The 27,581-nt window shown below is 41.9% G+C and overlaps 1 protein-coding gene and 1 long non-coding RNA gene across 4 annotated transcripts in view; one reads left to right on the top strand and one right to left on the bottom strand.

Moving 5' to 3' along the window:
* LOC137652221 (uncharacterized) overlaps window positions 1–27,520 on the top strand; it is a 42,501-nt gene extending 14,981 nt beyond the window's left edge. Inside the window, exons 1-5 of one of the 3 annotated variants that reach the window (XR_011046222.1) lie at window positions 17,786–17,880; window positions 17,995–18,060; window positions 18,353–18,519; window positions 19,495–19,646; window positions 25,988–27,520. This is a non-coding gene — a long non-coding RNA (uncharacterized lncRNA). Of the gene's footprint in view, window positions 1–17,785; window positions 17,881–17,994; window positions 18,061–18,352; window positions 18,520–19,494; window positions 19,647–25,987 lie in introns of those variants that run through there. The other 2 variants (XR_011046223.1, XR_011046224.1) reach the window with 2 other exon arrangements.
* The window catches only part of LOC137652219 (hemocytin-like), a 298,302-nt gene continuing 287,987 nt past the window's right edge, over window positions 17,267–27,581 (bottom strand). Inside the window, 4 exon segments of the mRNA XM_068385448.1 lie at window positions 17,267–18,039; window positions 18,341–18,496; window positions 19,426–19,676; window positions 25,199–25,350. Coding sequence (XP_068241549.1) covers window positions 17,810–18,039; window positions 18,341–18,496; window positions 19,426–19,676; window positions 25,199–25,350 — 789 coding nt within the window. The 3' untranslated portion in view covers window positions 17,267–17,809.

The raw sequence follows: 27,581 nt of genomic DNA on the forward strand, positions 1-27,581 counted from the left end.
CAAGAAACCTCTTCTCAACTGTTTAAGTCATCCAAAAGCAATAAATGTATAGTACAAGGTAGGCTGTAAAGAGTTAGAGGTAAAAGGATTTAAGGTAGGTATTATTTGCACAAAGACTTAGGTGCACAACAAAACACGAGAAGAACTATCCTAACCCAGATTTGACATCAGAATTCTGTTAGCGAAGGCTAATATAGGTAAAAAAGAAAAAAAATCATAAAGGTGCTATATATAGAGCATCATGAGTGATTAAGCATTCTATCGGATCCAAATTATTTTGCTACAAGGTGGAAGAATTAGGTTGAGGATTTTAATATTACTCGGAAACGTTAGGTAATACTGTATTAAGAATATGTGGAAGAAAACGTTATTACAGCATAATGCAGGTCTAGAAGTCTATGGCATTTTTAAGACCTTGTAACTAGCAAGGGACACAAGTAAAGCTGCAATTGAGGTTCTTACCCCTTACTTTGCTCCCCAAGTCAATAAATGTAATTTTGAATTTAAAATTTGTTTTCTACTACAGTACTTGCCTGCACAATCAACATTTGCCATTAGATCTTGCTGCAGTAACTTGGCTTCTAATTCAATTTAATTGTGTTGTAATTCATTTACATATGTATAATATACACACCAAGTCCCAAATGACCTAAGATATAATTGCATCAGTTGATTAAAAAAATGTTCTTGTTAATTAATGATAGAACCATCTATGATTCTGTTAATTTAATGAACATTTTGATAATTGTCTATGCATGTCATATGCTAGTTATCTAGCCTTGATGTTTGTTTACAAAAATGTGTTCTGTTGGCTCAATTTTTGAACAGAATGATAGGAGAGTGATGTAAGGTGATCAAGATCACTCTGCACTCATGTGGTATCCTCCTTGCAAACCAACAGATTACTACAGTACTACCCTGTCGCTCCACCAGGAATCACCACTTCTGATCATGCAACGGGTGTGAGCAGATATCCTGTTTACCTCTCCCGGGTTTTGCATTTAATTCAACTAGGAAGCTTTCTCATTAACAATCACCATTCAAAATGATTCAAGTCTTTGTGGAGTATTCACAGCAAAGAACACTAAGAAGGATTGGACAGTGATTTAGACTAAGAGTTTTTCACCTGCAGGTATCAGATCGGCTGTCCCTTGACTTTGGACTGACCTCCCCATTGCACTTGCACTGCAAGGCTAAGCTATCCTGGGTATTTAATTGACAATGTATGTTTGTTAATCAGGACTTTTTCTGAAATTTTCAATTAAACTTCATAGTAATGTTATAGTTGAACTTTTACTGTACAGTACACAGAAACTAGTAGAAAACAAATTTTAACAGTGGTACCTTGGTCAATGAAATATTTTATAATCCTGAAAATGTGAACTTTCTGTTGGAATATTAGAATGGATTTTTGGCTGTATTGCCTGGTGCTAGGGCTGTAAACCCACTCAGCACCCAAGTGTATATGGGGTAAAACCCTAATTGTTCCGTAACTGGAATACAAACCAATGCCATTTATAGGAGGGGTTTAGGCAAAGCTGAAAGGATGAGCCATTAAAATTTAGCGAGGGTTAACTACCCATCCCGCTAGTTAACGGGGTGGTGGGAGTGTTGCTACCCCTCCCATTTGCACACCTGTGATTGTGAACACTTTGCTTTTGGCTCGGATGGAGTTTGGTTGCCACTGACTTTCATCTTCTCCAATTTTTGGACTGCCATTAACTACGTTTTTGCTTTTTCTTTCAGTGTATGCGTGTGTGAGCTGTGTTCTATGGCCATGTGGACTTGTTCGGGAACTTAAGGCTGCACCTGCGGAAAGTTTATGTCTGCTGTGGAGATGGATCCCCACAGCCTTTGCCCCATCTGCAGAGGACAGAGCCGTAACGAAGATAGTAAGTGTAGTGAGTGTCGGGAGTGGTCTTCCTCCCAGTTGGGAAAGGTATGGGCTTAGACGGAAGAAGTAGCCTAAGCGGGATTCATCCCCTTCTTCCTCCGCCTCCCAACCTTCATCCGAAGCTTATACTCGGACGGCTTCCTCAGGGGGCCCGATGAGTAGTAGAGTAGGCCAATTAACTCCTGGCCAACCTTGGTCCTTGAGAAACGGTGCTGCCTCACCTAGTGGGGTTGCTCCGGCTCTCCCTCCTGAGTAAGGCTGTTTCTCTTTCTCCTCTTTTATAGCTCTGGTCGTCATTGGGTTTGCCCGGTAAACCTTCCAAGGAGGCATTGCAGCGGTTTTTGCACCAGGGTGCTGACCTTCAGCACGCATCAGTTTCGGACGTTTCCTTATCCGTCATCAATGTCGTGGCATAGGAGAGTTCTTCTGCTGGCCTGCCAGATGCTTCTGCCAGTGTCTGCTCCTCCATCTTCTGCTGCCAAGGTCTTCGCTCCTTCCCCTGATGATCATCTTTCGGGGGGGAAAACAAAGTCCGTGTCATGTCTCTCCGATGAGAGTTTCTCTTCTGAGTAAAGGGTCTCGCATAGAGACTCCTCTTCGGAGACCTGCTGTCGATTAGCCTGCTGATCACACACTTCTACATCGTCGTGTCAGCGGCAGGCGACCTCGCCGTGTCCGTCCTCCTCTTCGCCTTCAGGGTGCTCTTGCCCCCTCGGCTAATAGACGTCTCTTCACCTCCATTCCTCAGTCTTCTTCGGAAGAAACTGTTTGACCTTCGCCTCCGTCTCCGATCTTGTCTCGTCACTCTACGTCTCACCAGGCTCTTGCCTAACGCTCTCCAACTCGACAGTCTCGCCATCGTCCAGCAGAGCGTGAATTGCTTACGTGTTTATCTTGTGAATCGCCTGACCTTCGTCATCGAGCGCCTTCTCATGTACCACCTAAGCGGTTGATTACTGGTGAATCACTTTCAGTGCGTGAATTGCCTGACCTTCGGCATTGAACTACTACTACAGCTGCTGCTGCTTCTTCTTTGTCTACATCATTTCCCACTTCTATGTGGGGTCGATGCTTTCTCCATCTACCTCTGTCCTACACCACATCACCGGTTTATCCCTTTGATCGAAGGTCATCCTTGATACAGTCCATCCACCTTCGCTTTGGTTTCCCTCTCCTCGCCCTTTTCCAGTCATTGTCCCCACATTCAGAGTTGCTACTCTCATCCTCTCCTCAGATATTTTCCTCTGAGCTTGCCTCTTTAACCCAGCCCGCCCATGACTGGGTAGCCCTTGCCGATTTTTCGGAGGGATCAGGCGAGGTCCTAACGTGTCGCTTAAGGAGAACGCCCTAGCATTAATTTCATTCTTATATTCACTGACCATAGTTGTTTTGACTAAGTTTTAATGGCCGGATGCCTTTCCTGCTGCCAACCCTCCCCATTTACCAGGGCTTGGGACCGGCACGAAGTTGAGGCTGGCTTGCCCCCTTCAGTGGCTGGGTTCGAACTACTTCTAAACCAACGCGTCTAGCTCATGAATCACCTGACCAACGTCAAGGAGCAATTTCTCTTGTACCACCTAAGCATGTGGTTATACATGAATTGCCTGCGTCGTCACTTCCGTGTGGATCGCCTGACCAGCGACAATGACCAACATCTAATGCTCCACCTAAGTGATCGATTGCTCTTGAATCGCCTACGCGTTCGACTTCTCATCATGCTACCACTACGATAGAATCGCTGACAACGCGGGAAGGGCTTCCACATCGGAAATCGCCTGCTCGTAAGGTCGCAACTGCCAGGGAAGGAGGCAGGGGGCAAGTTTCAGGATTCCTAAGCTTCAAGCATTTAGAAGGGAATCTGCTTCTACAGCCCCTAAATGCTCATCGTCTGTTTTGGAGACCCCGTGGAAGGACCGTTCATCCTCTCTCCCTTCAGGGGATATTGCGGAGAGCGCTTCGATGAGTAAGCAGCTGTGGTTCAACACCCTGGTTTGGGTGATAACTCAAGCTTTCGTCCCCATGCTTCCTTCACGTCCGTCGGAAGCCCCAGCGGTTTCAACCGATCCGGGTCTTAGGACCACGACTGCTTCTTTCTCCCTGAAGAGGAAGAGGGGATCTCCTGATAAGGGCCCTTTAACAAGAGTGAAGCTGACCCCGATCAGGACGCTTAGGGTAGAAACCTCCCCTTAGGTTTCACCATCGCTTCGGCCCCTCAATGCCTCTTCCACCGTATCCAGAGGCAATCAAAGGGAAGAGTCAGTGTAGGACTTTCCCCTTCTGTCACCAATGGAAAGACCTCAAGGAGAGAACATAGTCTTACTTACAGCACCTTATTCTCTCCCTTCTGAGAAGGTCACTACATCTAGACCTTCCCCCTTGGAGTCCCTGTTTCCTCCTAGAAGGAACCTATGGACTCTAAGACTATTCCCAAGAGCTCTCTCTAGGGGGATATCTACAAAGCTGCTGGACCAGGTTGGTGCAGCTCGGGGCTGAATCCTGGATGGTGTCCATGTTTCGCTCAGGGTATCGCGTCCTGTTCATTTCATCTCTCCCTCCACGGACCAAGAATCCAGTGCTTGTGAGCTCCTTTGCGATGGGATCAGTAAAGAGGCATGCCCTTCGGGCCAAAGTCTAGACCACGTTGAAGAAGGGGCCTCTTCAGGAGGTCCTCAATGGTTCCCCTGGCTTCTTCAGTCAACTTTTTCTTGTGAAAAATGCATCTGGTGGCTGGAGACCAGTCATCAATCTCTCGGCTCTGAACAAGTTTGTCGAACAGACTTCGTTTAGCATGGAGACGGCAGACATGGTCTGACTAGCGACAAGACCTCAGGACTTCATGTGCACAGTAGATCTGAAGGACACTTACCTCCAGATCCCAATCCATCTGTCTTCAAGGAAGTATCTGAGATTCAACATTGACAACAAGACATACCAGTTCAAGGTGCTGTGTTTCGGCCCTTGCACAGCACCCCAGATCTTCTCAAAAGTGTTTGCCCTAGTGTTATCCTGGGCTCACAGGTTCGGTATCCGTCTCCTTCGTTACCTGGATGACTGGCTGATCCTGGCAGACTTGGTGGCAACCCTTCTTCAGCACCGAGACAAACCTCTGAGGCTTTGCTATGATCTGGAATCATGGTAAACCTCAAGAAATCTTCCCTGTTTCCCACTCAAAGACTGGTATATCTGGGCACGTTATTAGACACTAATCTGCACAAAGCCTTCCCATCAGACGACAGGATAGCAAGGCTAAGGAAAGTAGGAAGACCTTCCCTCATACAAAAAGAACTCCCAGCCCAGCTGTGGCTCTCTAATCAGTCACCTATCATCCTTTGCCCGTCTGGTTCCTAATGGTCGCCTTAGGATTTGATCTCTCCAGTGGCGTTTGAAGTCCAATTGGAATCAGGCCTCCAATTCCCCAGACTCTGATTCCCATGGCATCACAGGAAAAGATGGACCTCGGATGGTAGCTGAGCTGGCAGACGAGAATCTGCTGAAGGGTGTCAACCTTCTTGTCCCTCCTCCCGATTTGATGCTATTCTTGGATGCATCAAAGGAAGGGTGGGGACCCCACGTGGTGCACCACTGAGGCCTTTGGTCAAAGATCAAAATGTACCTTCACATATATCTCTTAAGAGATGAAGTCCATCTTTCTGGGCCTCCGAGAGTTCCACCAGTTCCTGGCTGGTCACTTAGTGGTGGTGATGAGCAACAACACCATGGTAATGGCTTACATCAAGAAGCAAGGAACTACTTTTTCGCAGCCCCTATCCCATCTAGCAGTAGAGATACTAAGATGGGCGGAAGTCCATTCGGTTTCACTGTCAGCTCCCTTCATTCCAGGCAAGAGGAATGTGCTCGCCGACAATCTGAGCAGAGCATCACAGGAAGTGGGTTCCGAATGATCTTTGGATCATCTAGTAGCCAACGAAGTCCTGACTTTGTGGGGTTCTCAGACTGTGGATCTGCTCACAACGGCCCTAAACTTCAGGCTCCTGCTGTACTGTTCCCCAGTCCCAGATCCCAAGGCTCTCAGGCAAGATGTGTTCCAACAACGGTGGGATAATATCGACGTGTACACATTCCCACTGTTCTGTCTCTTGATAAGAGTTCTCAACAAGACAAGAACATTGGTCAATCTTTCAATGACCCTCATAGCTCCACTATGGCATTATACGGAATGGTTCCTGGCCCAGAGTGTCCTCATTCTTCGTAAGCACAGCAGAACCAAGAGGATGGTCACGAAGAAAACTACCTGCATGGATTCGCATAGTTATTGACTTTGCCCAGAATCTCGACTCTCCTCCAACACGTCGTCCCAGAGCTCATGATGTCAGGGGCGTTGCTACGTCCCTGGCCTCGAAAAAGAACTACTCTGTGACGCAGGTATTACAAACGGGTATGTGGAAATGCCAAACTACGTTCACTGCATTTTTTCTGCAAGACGTGACCCATAGGAACCTCGATACGTTCTCTATCGGTCCTGTTGTGGTTGCACAAGAGCTGGTTTAGTACTTCGAGCTCCTTATTGGACAAGTAGCAGAAGGTTGAGGGCATTGGTTATCCGAGTTTTAGTCTGAGAGAATGAAAATTAATGTCTGGCTCTTTTTCTTTCTTCATCCTCCCCTCTATTGGGGAAATCAGCATCCTGGAACCTCTGCACAAGCTGGCCTCAAACCTCTACAGGTAAACCATCGCTCCCTTGTGTAATATAGTATTGTTCCAATACTGTTGCGTCCCCTTACCCTGGTGAGGTGGTATTGGGAATGTCTTGGTCTGGAGTTATTTCCTGCAAGACTCGGAACAACGTTTACCTGGACAGTCACAATGCTAGTTTATCACCACACTCAACTTGGGTAGGCCGTTGACCATGCTTAGGAGGTTTAGCGAAGTGTTAAGGTCTCCTTATTGTTGCACAACATTGAGTACCCTGGGTAAGGCCAAAAAGCCAGATTGGCAGGGACGTCCACCCACCAATGGGTAAGTCACCCCTATAAATAGCGTTGGTTTGTATTCCAGTTAATGGAACAAATGACAAATTCGTAGGTAATTTGTATTTTTCCTAATGAAACAAACCTTACCTGTTTAAACATACTTACCCGCCAACCCTGTTCTCCTTGAAGTCCTATCGCAGCAAAGTGTGTGCAATCACAGGTGTGTGTGCAATCACAGGTGTGTGAGTGGGAGGGGTAGCAAGACACCCCCATACCCCCCACCCCTGCTAACTAGCAGGATGGGTAGTTAACCCTCGCTAAGTTTTAATGGCTCGTCCTTTCAGCTTCACCGAAAGTAATACCCCTGTATCGTTAGGAAAAATGCAATTTTAAACAAAACTTACCCGCTGGTTATATAAGAATGGCTATAGTCCCTGGACGCTCCGGCAGAAATTAAAAAACTCGTGGCAATTGCAGATATGCCAGGTGTACACTAGCGCCCTGGCGGTAGACAGGCCAAACTATTCCAACCAATTCAGACCTTTTCTGCCGCTCTCGCGAGCAACAAGTATTGGAGTTCACTCGTGATTAACCTGGATTTTAGCAATATTTTGGTGATGTACTTCTATTTTTCGGGTTCTGGCATTCGCTTATTTGTTTGTTTGATCTGTGATCACGTGTTTATAACTTAAAAGGTAGGATTACAAATTTTTCAACCTATTTTAAAGCTAACGAAAGCATAATGGCGAGATGTAAACATCTCGCCCATTGATGACGTCACAGCCTTATGATGTAAGCTAAAAGTCTGACTTGCTTTTTACAAAGAATGATAAGTGAATACTTTCTTACGAAGTATTAAGTCATAATTTAAAGGATTTTGTCATTTTAAGAAATTTTTTTGTCCTTTTTATACTTTTTCTTTGGATAATCTTCAATCTGTTTTCAAAGATTAACTAGCGTTCAGATTATTTATTCTACGCAGTTTTCAGTCTATCGTTGCGATATTACAATTTCTCTTTGTATCGATTTTTATGAATACATTCTTCTTACAAACTCTAGTTTTAAATTGTAATAGATAAAAGGAACATGTTATTTTGCAATTAATTGATCCTTTTAGTTTTTTTTTTTTTTCTTTAATCAGAGATTAAAAAAAGTTACGGTGCAGTTAATGTTTATACGACGTAGTATTCTTGACAATCGATATAGACTCACGGTTCTGTGTATCGTTGAAACAATTCAACACTTTTGAATTCCAAAAAGAAGGATGTTGTTCAGATAGCGCTCGCGTCGTGGCGTGGGTGGTGCGGCGATGGGGATGTGTCTAGGGCCTCTGTATCGGCCCATCCCTTTGGCGAAGGAATTAACTAAATGGAAGACAACCTGTGAATAGTGGATTTCACGCGCCTTTGCTTTATACACGACACCCAAAAGGTGCTCGCGCGAGGGTTGTAACCTCAGCATTCCATGCTTTTATCTTTCTCTGGTATAATTGGAAGGTTTTTATCAGAAAAGGTATACAAGAAGGACTTTTCGCCGGGCGCCACAGGTCTCTCCCCAGAAATAGATTTTTCCTTCGTCAAAATCCCTTACTTATTGGTTTTTGGAATACTGGAATTTTTCGTATAATAATTATAGACGTTCCAATTGTTACTGGTGATAATTCGCCTTTTATTGGAACCCCTTAATATAAGGGTTGGTTTGAATATATGAATTAGATATATTCTATTCCTATTCGGGTAATATGTTAATATTTTATATTTAATATTTTGTTGCATTTATATGGGATTCAGTGACTTTTGCATTCCCATTCAAACCCTTGACAGAATAGTAAGTCTCTCTCTACGGGGATCATTTTGTTGGAGAGCGTGTTTAAACAATTATGAAATTATCATTTTTACCAAAGAGTAAAATGCAAATTTTTAGTGCTAGATTAGTGCAGTGAATTTTATTCAATTCAGTGGAGGGTGCTTCTGTTCGGACCTGTTGTTATCCTAGCCTTAGACCTCTTTCAAGCTCCCGGACCCAGGGGAGAAGTTAAGTCGAGCGGCGAAAGGAATCGAGAGGTGTAGCCTGGCGTTTACCTTCTTGTAAGACCCGAACAGAAGTCCCCTCGAGCGTTTTCTGTCGATCCCCAGAACGCTCACCCTCGCTATAGGTAAAGCGGGGGGAAAGTGTTTTCTAACATTAATCGAGGACGCACATCAGGAGCAAAGCTGAAAACAAAATTAGAATCCTTCTTAGTGTGTTCCGATTCATGCAGCGTGGACGTGGTGCCGCCGCTTCCACCAGAAGGGCGTTCGTCTCCCGAAAGTGGGGAGCGCTATGGAATCGACGAAGAAGGCGGGTTCGTGTTTGAAAATGCTGCACGCGTGTCGCCTAAGATTGATCCTAATTGGTCTTTGCTGTTAGACATGAAACAGCAACTATCTTCGTTTATGCAGTCTTATCAGCCTGCCATTGGCAGTGCGGTTGGGTGTCACGATTCCGGTTTTGACGCGGTGTCACACAGGTGACTTGCCTATTTCGGTGATGACTCGTTGTCGCACAGGCGGCCTACCAGCCGCAGTGTTCAATGGCGGGAGAAGGTGGATGCATCGCTTCGAGTACCTGCTTCTCAACGTCAGCCAACCGCTCATATCGCCGAGTGTCAGTCTATCCAGGCGCGCCGACGATCGCCAGGCAGCAGAGCATGCCACCAAGCGGCATGACAGACAGCAGCGTCAGTCAGACGCGGTAGCGGGACGGAGCGGCAGCGTCAGCCAGACGCGGTAGTGGGCCAGAGCGGTAGCGGAGCTGAGCGGCAGCGTCAGTCAGACGCTACGCTACCCATGACGATAGACTTTGATGTCTACATGACCATGTACGTCTAGCGTTGGAACATTGTTGCGCCAGACGCTATATTAAGAAATAAATCTTAACTAGAAGGATATTATGTTCTCAGAGCAAGGCCTGCTGGGCTAATTCTTGGCTGGGAGAGTTAAAATTAAAACCTCGAAGCAGTGAGGTCAGAATTCAGAATCCTAAGGAGTTGACTCCTAGGAATCAAGACTTCTCTACCTAGGATGGAGACTTGTAGGAGGAAGGGAGTGACTTCCAGAAACTCATGAGAGTTTTTCTGAAGAGTTTCCCTTTTATTTTGTACCTGCTGCTCCTCGTTTCGACTTCAGAGTTTTTTTGCTAGGTGTGTCGAAGGGGTGTCTTGTTTATTTTATTATTATTACTAGCCAGGCTGCAACCCTAGTTGAGAAAGCAAGATACTTTAACCCAAAGGGCTCCAATAGGGAAAGAGGGCTCAGTGAGGAAATAAGAAAATAAATAAACATTAAATCGTTCCCAGTAGAGTAACAGTGCAAAGAGACAGCGCTGATAGGTCAGTGCAATAAGGCGTCCTCAATGCAGCATAACGAACCTAACTGTAGAGGTTGGTGCAGCAGCGCCTGCAGCTGCAACAGCAGGAAGTGCATTAAGGCCTTTATGAGAATAGAGCGTAAGAGTATATCTCCCACAACGGGCTGATCTTTTATGATTTAATGTGATATAGTTAAAAACGCAAATGTTCAGTGGCTCGTAAACATAGCGCAGTGCACTGGAGGATATGTTCGTTCGTGTCCGTCTTACTCCTAGCCCGACACCTCTTCCTTTCTTCCCAACCCCTGGGAGAAGGAATGTCGGAAGGCTAAGGTATATCGCGGACCTTGTGCGCTAAACGTATGTTCCACCGAGCGATCCTGTCGATGCAGTCCAAGACATTCGCTCTCGGTAAAGGTGTTTTCTTCGCCTTCGATTGACGAACTATGACGTTACAACCATGTGACGTAATCTCTTATGCAAAGCGAAATTTGAATGTCTTGAAGCGATCAGTTCATCATCGCTATGGCATCACGGATCTTGTGACATTTTTCTGCGTAATGGGACGCAGTTCCCTGACGAGGATGGCGTTTTGCCTTTCTGCTAGACTAGGAAGTTACTCGTCATGAACGTGCACGAACAGGACTTACCCTCGCAGCAAGCGTGTCGCGATGCTTAAGGTGAAAGCAATCGAGCGTTTTTTCTTCCACGAGAGAGGCGGAAGTCGGACAAGTCGCATACAAACCTTTCTCATGCACTTTCCGAGAAGAAAGCGTTCGTCCTCGTCGAAGGACGCAAAACCTAGACTTGGTTGACACTAACCAATACGTCCTAGACCTTTCATGAGTTGTATATTTCCTAATAACCTATCCTGCAGTAACTGATGTTCGCCGGAGGTTTTCTTTTCGGAAGAAGGCGATGTGTCGGCACCAAAAATCGCGTAAGACTCGTAGTTCATCAGGGGAAAAGGTGCTCAGTTTACTTCTGTTCACGCGTCTTCTCCTCCCCCAGATTGGGGGAATGTCGAGTACTTTCCTCTGGAGGCCATCGACTACTGTGGACGATATCTCGCAGCATTAGGTACGTTCAGGTCGCGCACAAGGCACGCTGGAAATGTCATAAGGACTTTCCCAGGTCGGTCACGGGACTACAGTTGATGATCTCTCACAGCGATCGCTCACGCTTGAGTTAGCGCACAGGTGCCCTGCAAGTGTATGTTATGTCTGAGCTAAAGAGGTCAATTTCATCTCTTTTTGGCGCTTACGATTCTCGGGTGGAAAAATTTCACCTAAAAGAATCTAAGGACAGCTATAGATCAAGAAAACGGTCTTCTGATAGTATCAGACAGCGTAGTTCTCCGATACTCTGCAACGCTTCCTATTAGCGGTCAGCTCGCATTACGGAAAGCGTTAGGGTGGACGCATGTGGCAGTCTAGTCTCCCTCACGGCAGACGCAGACGCCAGTCTGGTCTCTCCCTCACGCAGTCGCAGACGCCAGTCTGGTCGTATGCTGGACTCTAACAGTCAAAGTTGATCTTTTCAACAAGTTGTCTCACCTTCGCGTTCTGCGGGACACGCGACTACCGCTCATACGGACGCATGCTACACACGGACAGCTCTCGGCAAACTGATCAATCTGAAATCCCACTGCAACCTAGACACATGTGTCAGCCTGGACATATGCTTGATAAGGTCAGTCAGGTTTTTTCCCCTCGTCATGATAGACAAACAGTTGCTCTTTTGCGCCACTGACCGGACGCGGTACTGTCGCCTCCTCGCGGCACGCTGTAGATTTGCAACAGGCGGGACGCAGACAGCTCACTGTAACCTCACGGCAAGGTGAACGCATACAGAACGCTGACACCTTACGGCAATGCAAACGCATGCGGCAATCTAGTCACATGCTAGACGCATACAGTCAAGTCTTTTTCTCACAGCAGTATAGACAGATTGTTGTCTCTCCTTCGCGACTCTGGCCGCGCAGCTAACGCTCCCTCGCGTCAAGCTTTGGGCTTAAAGTATATTGAACACTCGCTGGTTACACGCGATCAGGTCTTAACCTCACAGCATGAGATTCACGTTGTTGATGCTACTTTTCAACAAGCCTAGCTTCGATATCGGTTCCTTGCGACTGATCTAGATGCGTTTCGGGAGGCGGTATAGATCTTGACTCTCCCTCACGGCATGTTGAGCATATGCAGCATGCTGGAACCATACTGGACTCGTGCTGGGCCCATGCTGGAAGCATGCTGGACGCATGCCATCGGACCGTTTCCCCGCGTCAGGATTGCGAACGTCTTGTTTTAAACCATCAAGCTTTAGGTCTGGCTGCCTTCAGTCTTTCGGAAAATCCCTAAGATCTAGAGGGTTGTTCGAAGGAGGCAGCTAAGGCTATTGCTTGTACAAAGGACTTTTACCTCAACGTTTTGCAGCCCAAATAGGTTTTAGGGAGTGGTGTAGAGCTAAATCAGTCTCGAGCTAAATCAGTCTCTTCATTCAGTAACTCTACAACACAAGTGGCCGAATTCTTCTTAGACCTTAGAAGAAAGCACATTTTTTCCTCCTCGACCATCAAGGGGTACGGGAGTATGCGGGCAGCTGTCTTCAGACGCAGGAAATTGGATCTATCAAATAAAGACCTTCTAGATCGTCTCAGATCATTTGAGATGACTAAGAAGCGTCAGCAAGATTCGCCAGCCTGGAATTTAGAGGTCGTTTTAAAATTCTGCGGTAGTGACAGATTCGAGCCTTTACACTCGGCTTCTTTTTTTAAGATCAGACTTTGATGACCTTTTCTTAGTAAGTCTCGCAACAGCTGAGAGTCAGTGAAGTTCACTCTTTTAGCAAGAACATGGGCTTCAGAAATGGATAAGCCATATGTTCCTTGCAACTTGGATTCTTGGTCATAAGCAAACGTCTTTCTCATCCATGGCCTAAATCTTTCGAGATCACTATTCTCTCGGATATGGTTTGTGAAGAGTTGAGGAGAGTTTTTTGTCCGGTTAAAGCGATGAAGTTTTGTCTGGACAGGACTAAAGGAGTTAAGAGATTATTCAGAGGCTCCTTGGTTCGCAGTCAAGAAGCCTGCGCTACCTATGTCTAAAACGCCCTATCATTTCTTATAGACTTTAATTGTAAAGGCTCACTCACACTGTGGTGAGGCAGACCTTAAGTTGTCGAAAGAGTAAAGACTCATGAAGTTAGAGCTGTGGGAACTTCTGTAACTTTTAAACAAAGCTGTTCTCTGCAAAGCATTGTGCATACAGCCTTTTGAAGGGGTAATCCTGTATTCGCCTTGCATTACTTATACCGTATCCAGTCTCTTTGTGAGGACTGCTACACTTTGGGATCATTTATAACGAGTGCAGTAGTAGGTGAAACATCTACCACTACATTTCCCTAAATCCCTATTACCCCTGTTCTCCTCTTGGAACTTTTATATATGTTTTTATGATTGTATGTGAAGATTGGTCGACAATCTTCCGCAATCTTTGATTTAGTCAGGTGGTCATTTTGTTCCTTGAGAGCGCCCAGAACAAGGGTATTAGTTGAGGTCCTGTCAAGTTATAGGTTATTGCACTGTTTGACAGCTCCTAGAGATCTTCAGCCCCCTGGGTGGACCGCTGGATCTCGTAAGGATAGCAGACAGAATGAGACAGAGAACCATTGAAGTTAGCTTCCTTATCAGGTATGAACCTCTTAAGTGGTTATACTTAACTCTTAAGTGAATTTCCAATTATGTTGCCGTCTCTGACCCACCACCAAGGGTGTCAATCAGCCATTCTTATATAATCAGCGGGTAAGTTTTATGTTTAAAAACAATTTCATAATAAAATAAATTTTTTAACATACTTACCCGCTGGTTATATAAGTTATAATCCCACCCTCTCCTCTAGAGACCAAGGGGCATGGAAGGTCTGAATTGGTTGGAATAGTTTGGCCTGTCTACCGCCAGGGCGCTAGTGTACACCTGGCATATCTGCGATTGCCACGAGTTTTTGAATTTCTGCCGGAGCGTCCAGGGACTATAGCCATTCTTATATAACCAGTGGGTAAGTATGTTCAAAAATTTATTTTATTATGAAAAAATCATATTACCTCCGAATTTGTCATTTTCGGTATGATAAGTCTACATTCTAAATGGTTCTCACCAACACTAAGCCCTCTCAGATAACGTAGGTGCGGAGGAGAGGCTTAAAATCGGTACGCTGTTTGGCTGACCTGGTATATCTGGACCGTGGCTGCAATACACCCCTTCCCTAGTAAAACTTACATTGCACTAATTGCACATTATGCCTACGGTGGGGAAATAGGTTAAATAAACAATGTTCTAATTACTGTTCCTTTTATTGGCCCAAGCACTTCTTGGCATCCATGATATTTTTTTGTACTTTTTTGAATGCTCAATATTTTTTTTATAATTTTCTTGTATTGCAATGTCACTAAATCTAGCTATATACAATGAAGAATTGCCTTTGAAAATAGGGTCGTCATCAGGAGATCAATCATAAGGTCAAGAATTGGCCGCCTTTGTGAAAGTAGTCATCAGGAATGTATCCATCAAAGAAGAGAAATACCTTTAAGTTAAAGCCGTGTCGTCAGCAACAAAACCTTTTTATATTCTGCATTGAGATACCAGTATTACATGTCAAAATTCCTCCTGCATGTGCTCAATGTTTTGCTTTATATTGGTAAAATTGTGCAAACTTCCGAAGTAAAATATTGTTAATTTCAATATTAAATCCTTATTCATTAAAAAAAATTTTACCCTGGGGAAGAGCATAGGATGTGAAAATAATACTTAGGACTAATTGTTTCAGGTTCACTTATTTCCCAAAAATTTTTTTGAAGGGGAAAGTATTTTTGTTATATTGTGCTTTATAATTTATCTCTCTCCAGTTCTACAAGTAATTTCAATTGTTTTGAACTTTTTTTTTCAGATTACCATGATTCCTTGCATACCTGATACAAATATTGTAGTATATTTACAATATCAGAAAAGAATATAATTACATGATGCAGTTATTTTGTGTTCTTAGCAGAATTAAGTATAATATGAATTTTTCCGTTAGGACACATCACCAATTGAAAAGACAAAATGTGGAGGGGTAATTGTAACTAACGTGTGCGCTTAACGTCATCCTTACTGGGATAAGCATTTTCTTAAACAGTTGATATGAAGTTAATTAATGTTTTGTTAAAATGTGAAGTTGAATTTTTTTTAAACTGTGTTCATGGGAAGACTTCAACTATGCAATTTTGATATACAGTATAGTGAAATGTATTTTTTAAAGTTAGTGAGCTTGGTTTTTGATGTGGTAAAAAGATGCCATTTTTCAATACCATTCAGGGAAAATTCTACACGAGTAGTGTTTCTTTAGAGATGCAGACTTTCCATCCTCGTAGACTATCATTTTCATTCGTAAGAACATATATCCATATAAATACATGCACCCACAACTAACATACAATCCTATCAATTAAATGCACTTTACGGGATGAAAAGTTTCCTGTGTGGACAGAAAACATGGCTTTTGTAAGTTTACTTTTGATGTTTACTGCCTAATATAAGTGGAGCTTTCATGAATGCATTTTAAACTGAAAAGTAAATGCATTCCACAACTTCCTTTAAGGACTGTATATGTAATCATTAGTTGGCAAGCATTATATTTTTATAATATGATGATGATGCAGAAGACAAAATTGTGGTACTGTAGTGTACTTATATACAAGAATTTGGTTGGAAGTGATGGAGGTAAGGAATACAAAAGTGAAGTGTGCCTTGAATAAAATTAAATATGGTAAAGCTCCAGGTCCATTAGTTTCAAGTTGAAATGGTCAAGATACTAATTTATCCAGGGGGGGGGGGGGGTGCTGGATTTATTAATAGTGATATGGGAAGGAGAAATAGTGTCTAAAGACTGGGAGGAGAGACTAATGATATCTACACTCATGAAGAAAGGTGATGTCATGGAATGTGGTAACTACATGGGTAACTATAAGAGCAAGGTTTGAAAGTTTTTGAGAGGTTGCTACACAAGAGATTGTAAAATTGGTCTATGGCCGTATGGATTTGTTAGTGGAAGAGGGACAGGGACTGTGAATGCCATATTTATTGTTAGGTAGCTACAGGGAAAGAGGCTAGAGGGAAACCAGGTCTTCTGTGCTAAAGAGGGCTATGATAGAATCCCAAGAGAAGTGATGTTTTGGAGCATGAGGAAGAGGAGTCAAAGAGAGTTTGCTGAGAATGGTAGAGATGAGCAAAAGAACTATGACAAAAGTAAAAACAGTAGTTGGGGAGAAAGAAACCAGGGGTCAGCAGTAAGCCAGTTTTAATTTGTGCCAGTCATGGATGTGTTGAATTAGAGATCAGAAATGAAGAGTTGTGGGAGTTGCTATATGTAGACCATTTGGTGATTATCGCAGAAAATGAGGAAGATTTGCAGAGAATGGTTGTGCAGTGGCAGAGTCTTTGGAGAGGAGTAATTTGAGGGTAAATTTAGATGAGAATATGATTATGGTGACTAGTAAGGAAGCTAGGGACAAGATAGCTAAACATGAAAGTAAAGGTGCTGTTATAAAACAGGTGAAACAATTTAGATACTGTACTTGGGAGCTACTGTAAGTCAGGAGGGAGTGTGTGAGGCTGAAGTTGAGAATAGGATAAAAGCAGCCCGGGGAAGTGGACGGAAGTAGCAGGAGTGGTTTGTGATAAGAAAAAGCCAATCAAGCTAAAAGTCACTATCTATAGCACAGTAGTAAAACACCAGTGTTAACGTATGGATCAGTAAAGTAGGTTGCAAGACGAAAAGAGGAAGGAAAGCTTGAAAACAGTAATGAGAATGTTGAGTGGATTATGGGAATATCATTGCTTGAAAGATTGGAAAATGATGAAAGGACAAGTACTGTATAAGTTGTTATAAAGATGACAGAGGTGATAGGTGTGTCATGACTGAGATGGTGTGGGCACATGTAGAAGATGGTTGCTGGGTAGGGAGTAAGGTCCCAAATCCTGCTAAAGGAGAAGATTGAGAGGGAGGCAGACAGTTGAATAGGGTAACCCACCCCTTAATGTATGGATAACAGTGGGAAATGGTTTTCCAAAGAAAAAATGTAGGTCATTGTCTTTAGCCTGCTAGAAGTTGTGGAATGCACTGGCTTGAGGCTTGAAACTGCAATTATACTTTTTTCTTTTTAATTAAAGTGTTGTGTGAACATTCATTGCAAACTTTCAAGTTTTACCAAACGTACAGGTATAAGATTCTATAACAGTTAATCTATTTACCTCATGCAATCATACATCTGTACATGGTACATATTCATAACCCAGGAATGTTATCAATTAATAAAGACAGGTTAATATTTATTTATGATGAATGTGTCCTATTCCTTTAAATTTTAAAACTTGTTTTCAAAATTACTGAAAATCTTGTTTGATTAATGGATATGGTAATACGTAAACCAATATGAACTGGTGTGAATGATGTCTGCTTGAGCCTTTCTTTCTACAGGAGTATTTGTGGCATGTGCTTTAATTTTGTTGACATCATTTAGAAAATTTAGCGTTGAATCCATGTGAGAGGAAGAATTCTTCTTCCCTAACAATGATTCAAAGCTGAAGTGAAAAACTGATATTCTAGGTTCCATATAATGACACCAAATCTGAATCTTCAAAACTGGCTGTTGGGTCATCCCCTTGATACTCGGGTAAGCTGTCCTCACATCTTAAGCAATTGCACTCTGCAATGTTATCATAAGCTCTGGTGAACTTATAGCCATTGTCACAGAGCATTTCAACCAAAATCTTCTCAAACTTTGCAGGTTTGCAGCAGAAGCAAGTGGAGATATAAGATGAGCGTCTTCCTCCTGGAATAAGAGAACCATTGGGTAAAAATCTATTCAGTAGATAGTTTTGTATGATGATCACAGTAACAATTAACATGTCTTAGTTACCCAACTTTGTCAAATTTTCTTTGACACCTAGTGAACAGTAAAATTTATGAAACTGAAGGCTCTGTTTTAGAATCACAATTAACATAATCTGCAATTTTGACTTCATTTTCTGGGGTCTGTGGAAACTTTTATAAAAATAAATTAATTTTTCACCTTTATCTGTCTCAGGAATAATTTCTAATTATCTACCCAGTAAAAAAATAAAATATCATACCTTGGTTGACAGGTGCTGTAAAGGAGTCGCAATGTCCTGAACACTGATTGAGACCAGTGATAGGATTTGGATTCTTACAGGTACCAACTCCACGAGCTGTCAGCCTAAAGGCACCAATAGTCTCATCAGGACTTAGGGCATTTGGCTTACAGTCACCTGTAAAACAAAATTAATTCTATGTAAGTAATATTTCTCATATGTGCAAAAAAATATATTTGAGCTCTGACTATTCATAAAATTTAATCATAAGGGATCGGAACCAAGTTATAAAAACAAACCTTTACTTGACCATACACATGCATATGCTTAGTTACCTCCTTTAGATAGAAATGACATTGTATGTATGCATATTAAGGACCTATTAATTAGAACTAATACAAGTGTGTATATGTTCGGATATGACGTGTGTTCTGTGTTTGTTACCTAATCCTTTAATGCAATACAACTTTTACATATTTTTTATAGGAAAATATTTTGGCCTTGGTGTCACATTGCTTAACCCCCAAGTTTTGATGTTAATCCTACAGTACTAGTAATTATGGCACAAGCAGCATTAGTGCCGGCTGACTCGCCAATGTTTTTATATTATTTTCAATAATTTCTCTATGACGTGATTGCTAATGGTCTCTGTACAGGCACCAGGAATTTATTATGGCACAGCATAACAGTATTAATGCAGATTCCAGTAGTGCTGGTGTTAGTTGTGTGCCTCAATTTTTGATGAACGTTCCTTTGCCATTCATTCAGTTTTGACGAGTACTCGCATTTCTTCAAGTCTCTTGGATAGTCTAGTGTCAAGATTACAGCCTTGGTTTGAGCCCATATTTCATTGCAAGAGTCAATTAAAAATTCTAAGTAACTAATAAAGGACTTGACAAATTAAAATATGTTTCTTTATAAATATCAGGTTATAGTTGTTAAAGTCTTTTTACTCTATTATTGTGGTAAATGTTGATATTAGCCAAGCTTTATGAGAAGCAATAAGAACATCTCTGGAGGTTTATAGAAATGAAGGCTGATTTAGTTTTAGCACTCCATTTACCCAAAAATGAATGACATTCTGCATACAAAATATTTATACTTACTCTTAGGTATTGATTTGACTCTGCATAACTTGCAGCAACCTTCCTCATCCATGTAAATTTCTTCTTCAGGACATTCTGGATCAAAGTAAGGACAGTCTTTTTTGAAGGCCACCGTAGTTAAGATATCATCCCTAGTCTCACAGCTGTATTGATAACATACGTCTCCGTCAGAGTCCCATTGCTCACCAATGGAGTGTGCAATTCCATCATCAACACAATGGGTTTGTACGCAGCTGCCACAACATTCTTTGCTATAAAGATAAATTTTTATCAAATCTTATTGGTGAACAGAATTGTAAAGGATTAAATTAAATCATGAAATAAAATTTATGTAGCTAATTACAGAGGAATGTCATTATAATAATGTTTGAGATAATGATTTGTAAATTGTGTATCTGCTGTGGTAGATAAATTTTTTTTCAGGTTTTTAATCTAAAAATTTATGTCTACAATGACAGAATTAATTTAGTTTGATGGCAATTCAGATTAATTTTTTATATGATAATATACAATACAGTCATCCATAACCATTTGTGAGGACGACATTATTTGTGGGGAAATAATGAAAGCTTTAACACTTTTTTTCATCTCTTAGACTAATTACAATGGTAAACTCATGTGGAAGATTTTAACATTATTGCTTATGTGCCACTTATAATGTTTATACAAATATTAAGGGTGTCCCTTTATATAGACTAGTAAATTGGGGATCTAGTCAGTACGAGCTAGATTCAGTTGTTGGAGTTGAATAACGGCGGTTATCCAACTAGCGTAAGTACGGGGTGAAGAGCCCCACTCTCTTCAAAGTCTGAGAGCCCTAACTTTTGTTTCGGCCACTGTTGTGTACGGATGTACAGATATGTACAGATAGTTCCTGTTAAACTTGGTAATTTTCTTTTGCTTATGCATTAAGTGAATGCTTGTTGATGATGGAATTTAAGCAAGAAATTTGAGTTTGCCAAGGGAAGGATGAATGCTTCACCTACTTCAATTAGTTCATGGCAAAACCGGCTGTTGATCCACACTCCCACTGTGCGTCTTAGGGGGCATGTCTGTTTGCAAGCATCCCAGTGTATCGAGTTTAGTGGTCTTCGATGCAATGGCATGAGTATGCCCTGAAGGGAAAGCGGGCGAAGCGTTTATCAGTGTTGGACTGGGCAATGCCCAAGGATACTATGGTAAAATCTTTCTCTTCAGCCATCTCCTTGTTGGTAGTAGGTTGGCCAGGGCACCAGCCGCCTGTTGAGATACTACCGCTAGAGAGTTATGGGGTCCTTTGACTGGTCAGACGGTATTACAGTGGATCCTTCTCTCTGGTTACGGTTCTTTCCCTTTGCCTACACATAGACCGAATAGTCTCCCCTATTCTTTACAGATTCTCCTCTATTCTCATACACTTGACAACACTGAGATTACCAAACAATTCTTCTTCACTCTATGCTGCCCTCCTTAGGTTAGTATAACTTACTGTATCTTTCAAGGAGGATGGATCCAAACAAACCAAGGAGTCTCCTCTTCTGGAATTCTCCTGCTGAAGCAGAGAAGAGAAACATTCTTGATAGAAAACCCCTATAATAGCCTCTTCAGTTTAGCAAGAGTGCTTCAATGTCCCTTCAAGCATGAACTGTTGCCCCAAAGGAGGAAAAATCCAAAATACCTTGGAGCTTCTTTGGCAGAGGCAGACAAGGAATTCTGTGTTCTTAATGAAAAATGCTCTGATTGGAGAGACATGATCTTAACAACATTCATTATAGGTAGTGTCTCAGGACACTATTGCACTGTAATTGTTCAGTGGCTACTTTCCTCTTGGTAAGGGTAGAAGATACTCTTTAGCTATGGTAAGCAGCTCTTCTTGGAAGAGGACACTCCAAAATCAAACCATTGTTCTCTAGTCTTGGGTAGTGCCATAGCCTCTGTACCATGGTCTTCCACTGTCTTAGGTTAGAGTTCTCTTGGTTGAGGGTATACTCAGTCACACTATTCTATCTAATTTCTCTTCCTCTTGTTCTGTTAAAAGTTTTTATAGCTTATATAGGAAATAATGTTGTTACTGTTCTTAAAATATTTTATTTTCCCTTGTTTCCTTTCCTCACTGGGCTATCTTCCCTGTTGGGGCCCCTGGGTTTATAGCATCCTGCTTTTCCAACTAGGGTTTTAGCTTAGCAAATAATAATAATAATAATAAGACTGCTGCTTCTGCCCCTGCACTGGATCATCCTCGCGGAGTATGCTGCAAGGGTCAGGGAGTACTCGGATCTACCTTGGCAAGTGCTTTACGTGGGGGTAACCCCTAGCGTTTGCCGTTCTTTGCTGCTCCCCTTCAGAGGATGGAAGCTCTTCGCCCGTGACCATACAGACTCCTGATGGTGAGATTGACCAAAGTAACTCGGGCTTCCTTAGGTCTTTCACGCAAGCATTTTTCTTTCTAGAGGTAGTTCTTTACCTCTGAATCAAACAATACTATACCACTGTATAGGTTCTACTTGTTAACAACCTGGACTGGGCCAACCTGGTTCATGCTCCAGGCTTCTGAACACGACCTCACAGTACCAATAGGATTGTTTTTTTCCTTTGATTGAATACAGGTAAGGGTCTTAGCAGGGACTTAACACTGACTCCGTAGGTCAGGCAACACTTTGCCATCCTTCTCTGTTCCTGCTGTGAATATGAATATCCTTACCCTCAGAGAACCACTACCATCTATCATGAGAGAGTAATGGAGCTTACCCACCAACTGATTCTTTCACATCCCCTCAAGTGGAACTTGACCCAGGTGTCACTAGTTGCAGGTGAGCAGATCCACACTACACACAAATCGTCAGTTCCAAAGGAGAGTAATGGAGCTCACCTGGTGACCTTTTTCCTGGGTCTTGGTCAGCGGGACAGTAAGCCAGATATTGTGGAGACTTCTAGCATACTCGCACCAGGTATGGTCTTTACAGGGACTGAGTACCACACCATCCAGGTTTAGTGGAACATGTTAGTCCACTTCTCTAGTTCCTTCAGTGGGGCACTTTGGGGTGGCCGCAAGTCGAGGGTGACTCATTCTGCTAGCTCTCGGATAGGTCCTGAGACACTACCTATAATGAATGTTGTTAAGATCATGTCTCTCCAATCAGAGCATTTTTCATTAAGAACACAGAATTCCTTGTCTGCCTCTGCCAAAGAAGCTCCAAGGTATTTTGGATTTTTCCTCCTTTGGGGCAACAGTTCATGCTTGAAGGGACATTGAAGCACTCTTGCTAAACTGAAGAGGCTATTATAGGGGTTTTCTATCAAGATTGTTTCTCTTCTCTGCTTCAGCAGGAGAATTCGAGAAGAGAAGACTCCTTGGTTTGTTTGGATCCATCCTCCTTGAGAGATACAGTATGCTGCCCTCCTTAGGTTAGTGTTAGAGATCTTTTCCCTCATGACTGTTTCTCTCCTCTGCATCAGTAAGAGTGGAGGAGTATTTCTAGGGATCTTTCTCTTTTCTGCATCAGTAAGGATGAAGTAGAATTTCAGCCTCCTCATGTCAAACTTCCGAGTTAATGGGGGTTCTGTTGCCTGTCGTATCCTTCTAATTATCCTCCACAGAAACAAAAAGGAATTGCCCAAACACTGGTCCCTCTGGCTAGGATCACTTTATTTTATTTAAGTAATGAGGTAGCTCCATCACAGGTCTTAGTATACCTCATGTCTTAGGTATCATGCTCTAAATAAGTCTTGATGAGAGGTAGAATGACTGGAACTTCTATCTCTTTCTTGCTCCCCTCTTGGAGTTACATAACTGAGTACCTTTTTAGGACCCCCCTGATCCAATTTCAGTAGCCGGGGGCTGACACTGTTTTGTGGTGTAAAATGAAAGGCATATGTTTATTATGAATTTGTAGGCATCCATGAAACACTGGCCACCACCATTTACTGAATATTGTCCAGTGTTTGGTGGGCCCTCATCTTCCTGGCAAGAGGTAGGATGGGCCAGTGTCGCAAGTCTCTTGATGTGCCTTGTTTGATGCTGTCAGCATCATTTCCTTGTTAGAGGGAGAGGTTGTGTGTCTCCTAGTACTGGCTTCCTTTCAAGCCAGTACTGGCAGAAGACCTAACAGCTTCTACTTCCTTATAGATTAGCTGGTAGAATGTTGGAGTTGCCTTCTTCATTCATGTACGATATTAGGAAGGATGAATTGTTCAGAAAAGAAAATAATCAACCAGTTTGGTTCTAAGGGACTTCCTCCCACCTATCTTGAAGAACAAAATATTCGTATATGTTTGAGAAAATTTTTTTATTTTCTCTAGCTATACAAACCAGTCATTTAAATCAAATTTTCTAGCTAACCCACCCCTCTCAGTCCTAAGCCTAAGGACAAAAGTGACTACTCTGTGACAGGAAGGTGGGTGCAGTTTTTCCCCTTGCAATACCTGTCAATGCCAACTACCTTATTAATGATTCAGCTGTCATTGCAGAGTACCTGAAGACATATTCCTATATAAAAAGAAGAAAAATCGTACAGTATTACGAAAAATTGTACAGTATTACTGATGTTATCCACAACTTGTCGAAGGACTTGCTGCTTATGCTATATTCAAGAGAAGGGTTTTTTGCCATGCCTTCTCCCCCACTAAATTTTCCAATTTGTCTACCAGGTATATCAATGACCATATTAAGATTCAAGGCTCTTTTGACAGAAGCAGGAGGAAGTAATAAGAAGAGACATATCCTTCAGGGAATTTTACTATTTTCTTTTTCTAGAACCCAAGTTTTCAATGCACTTGCCTGTTCCTATTTTCCCCTGCAGTTTTGGTACCCTAGCAATCACCAATATTGTATTTGTTGCTGTCTGTGATTACGCCTGCCACTGAATTTTCTTGGTAGTTCTGCTGCCACGTTCAATCTTGGATCCTTTGATATCCTTGTTGAAGCTATCCAGACTAGCACCAGCCACCCCATTCCAATCTTCAGGACATAAAGAATCGTCTAGCCACCACTAGTCTTCGCCAAGATTGTGTGATCATGGAATGACTACTATTTTGGCTACTCTCAATATAATACTTATTTCATAATTCTTTTCTAAAATAGTTCATCATTTTAAGGCTCTGAGAAAGACCTCCAGCAGTTTGTCGAGAGAGAAGGCTCATTTCAAAGCTTCCCAGATTACAGACACTGCAAGCTCTATTTCATCCACAGTTGCTTAACTAGGGCTTTCCTGGTTATGTCCTATTCGTGGATTGGGGATTTGGGGGAGCATATAGGTCTACTGGCGGAGTCACTGGCAGTCATTGCCTGGCCCTAGCTGAGGTGGACAGGGGGCTTGGTCGCTGATCATATGTATATACTATACGGTCAGTCTCTAGGGCATTGTCACTATCCCTTGCCTTTGCCATTCAAAAGCAACCTTTAAACTAATGATTCAAAAGTATGCATGCGAAGTTGTCATTCATAACTCGACTCTTACTGCTTTCATCTCTAGGACTTCAGAATAGGTTTCTAGAGACTATTAAACTCCATTTTTGGGGTCAATAATGAATTAATAGATTTGCATAGGAATTTTGCTTAAGATTCTAAAATATAAAAAAGTACTGTATCTATCGGTGTTGCTGATCATGAGAAAAAATATTGTAACATAATAAAGATGACTTTTTCACTAGCTACATTTCCTTCAGTTATTGAAAATAAATTAAACCATGTCATGTTACCATTTTGAAACCTTAATAGAAAATAAATGTAATGAAAATCTTTCATAAAAATCTTGTCAAAGTAATAAATATACAGTATGGACAAATCTTCACTTACCTGTCAGGTGTGGGTGGTATGTAAGTTTGTCCAAGTGAACATTTCATATCACATGTTATTTCTCTTTCTTTTCGGGTAACATTCCCATCTGGACCTAATTCACATGTGATGCTACTACAACTGTCGAGGGGATCCTGCATAGTTTCACCTGGCTGTGAAAAATTGCAAAGTATACATTAAGATTAGGCAACACCTACATGGAATTCCTTTCAAATGGCCACCTATGTATGATTCTACAATAAAGCTATAACCTCTCTACAATTCAATAATTTTTAATAATAATTAGTCCTTTTAAAATGCAGCTTTGCCCATTTCCGGTTTAACAACAAAAATCCAAGACTATTTTCCAAAGTGCTGTTTACATTGCATTTCTATGGTAATATTTTCCGATGCTGTACTGGACTGTAGTTAATTACAAGTACTGATGTGAAACATATAAAGTTACAAAAGATTAAGGGGGAAAAATTGTATCCAAAATATACCATATTACATAAATTTGATCAGCAAGAATAGTAATTGAAAACTGCCATTTATAAAATTTGAAATAAATATATAAACTATGGATCTACCATCAGTCCATTTTACCCCAACCTTATCAATCACATAGGCTGTATACCATGTCCCTAATATTCTCAGGCTCGCAAATCTTTTACATGTTGGGGAGATGAAGTTATTCTCATAATTCACATCTCTCTTAGATACTCATTTATGTCTTAATAGTACTGTTACTTCATTTACCCCATTATTTAACTGATGTGAACTCTGAATTCATCTACTGCTCTCTTACAGGTGCGATCTTTTATTGCCAAAATTGAAAGTGGTAAAATGAAACTAGAATGATTTGAAGAAGGCACTGTTCAATATATCCCCATAATCCAAAGATCAAGGAGTATTAAACCACCTGTAGCATCTACGGCAGTAATAGTGTGTAATATATTCTTCATCACCATCACTTGAAACATCTGGAAAATTTGTGTTTTGAGGAACTGATAATCTTAAGAGCTGAGAATCAGAAGACTGTCTTCACCATTTTGTTTTCCTAAATAAAAAGTTTTAGCTGATTATACTGTAGTAGTCCAGGTTAAAAAATATTGAACTTCAGCATTGGTTAAATTCCCTATTTTCATCCATTTTTTTTTTATTATTGTACAATGGCCTTTTGGATTTACACAAAGTAATGCACACACAAACAGCAGAATTTTTTTCTGCACCTTGAAATAACCAAATTATAACATATAGAAAGGAACCTTTCTGTTTTACTCCTGTTGGGAGGAGATGAAGTAGGAGAGAAATCTCACTTAGTTTCCTGTGACAAGAATCTCTCTCATTGGAAGAATGTCCACTTCCTACATTACTTACACAGTGATTTCATTGAATATCACTTGTCTAAGCAGGGGGGACAAAAGGGATGCAGATCTACGTCTGCCCACCTCATGAGAATGCCACAAGGGTAGCCATTCTGGCTGGGGCAAAAACACAAATTCAGTCTTACATAACATACATATACCAAGGCACTTACCCCAATTTTGGGGGGTAGCCGACATCAAACAAATGAAACATAAAAGGGGACCTCTCCTCTCTATGTTCCTCCCAGCCTGACAAGGGACTCAATCGAGTTCGGCTGTTACTGCTAGGGTGCCACAGCCCACCCTCCCCCGTTATCCACCACAGATGAAGCTTCATAACGCTGAATCCCCTACTGCTGTTACCTATGCGGTCATCAGAGTCTTATTAGACAATTATTAAAGCACTCGCTCATAACTTGCAGATAATGAACAGTAATGCAAGTGACTGTGAATAAAGAAAAGACACACAAGTCACAACCACTAAACTCTAAAAGGGTAAGCGAGTTGAATGCGAAAGTCTCGATCGTAGAGAGGGAGTTGAGGAATGTCCTCTTGACTTCACAACCAGGAGTGTTGTGGAAACAACCAAGAGTTATGAGCAGGCTTCCCAAGAGGCATGCACAGTGGTTGCTTAGCAACTCTATGATGCAATTAATTTTCTTTGATTGTCTGGTCGTAGAAAACGAGACTAGGAGTAACCCTTATAAATTATTACGAAGTTTGTATCTGTGTAGGAATAACTACAAAATGACACTTATCAGCTTCAACAGAAAAAAATTTGCACTAAATTTAAATTTCTGAAGTTCCACCTAATCAATTATTTGATCAGGAATATGATTCCTCAATTTAATCATAGCCAGATTTAAAATTCTAGATACTGTACTTTGCACATCTGAACCTTATAAAAGAAAATACATACATAAAATGAAATTGTATACATTATTTCTTGCATTCTTAATATTACTACTAAAACCAATGAAAACAAGAATAGCGCCAACGTTATCCCTGCGTGTCGTAAGAGGCGACTAAAAGGGACG

Source organism: Palaemon carinicauda, chromosome 13 (assembly GCF_036898095.1).
Source record: "Palaemon carinicauda isolate YSFRI2023 chromosome 13, ASM3689809v2, whole genome shotgun sequence".
NCBI lineage: Eukaryota > Metazoa > Arthropoda > Malacostraca > Decapoda > Palaemonidae > Palaemon > Palaemon carinicauda.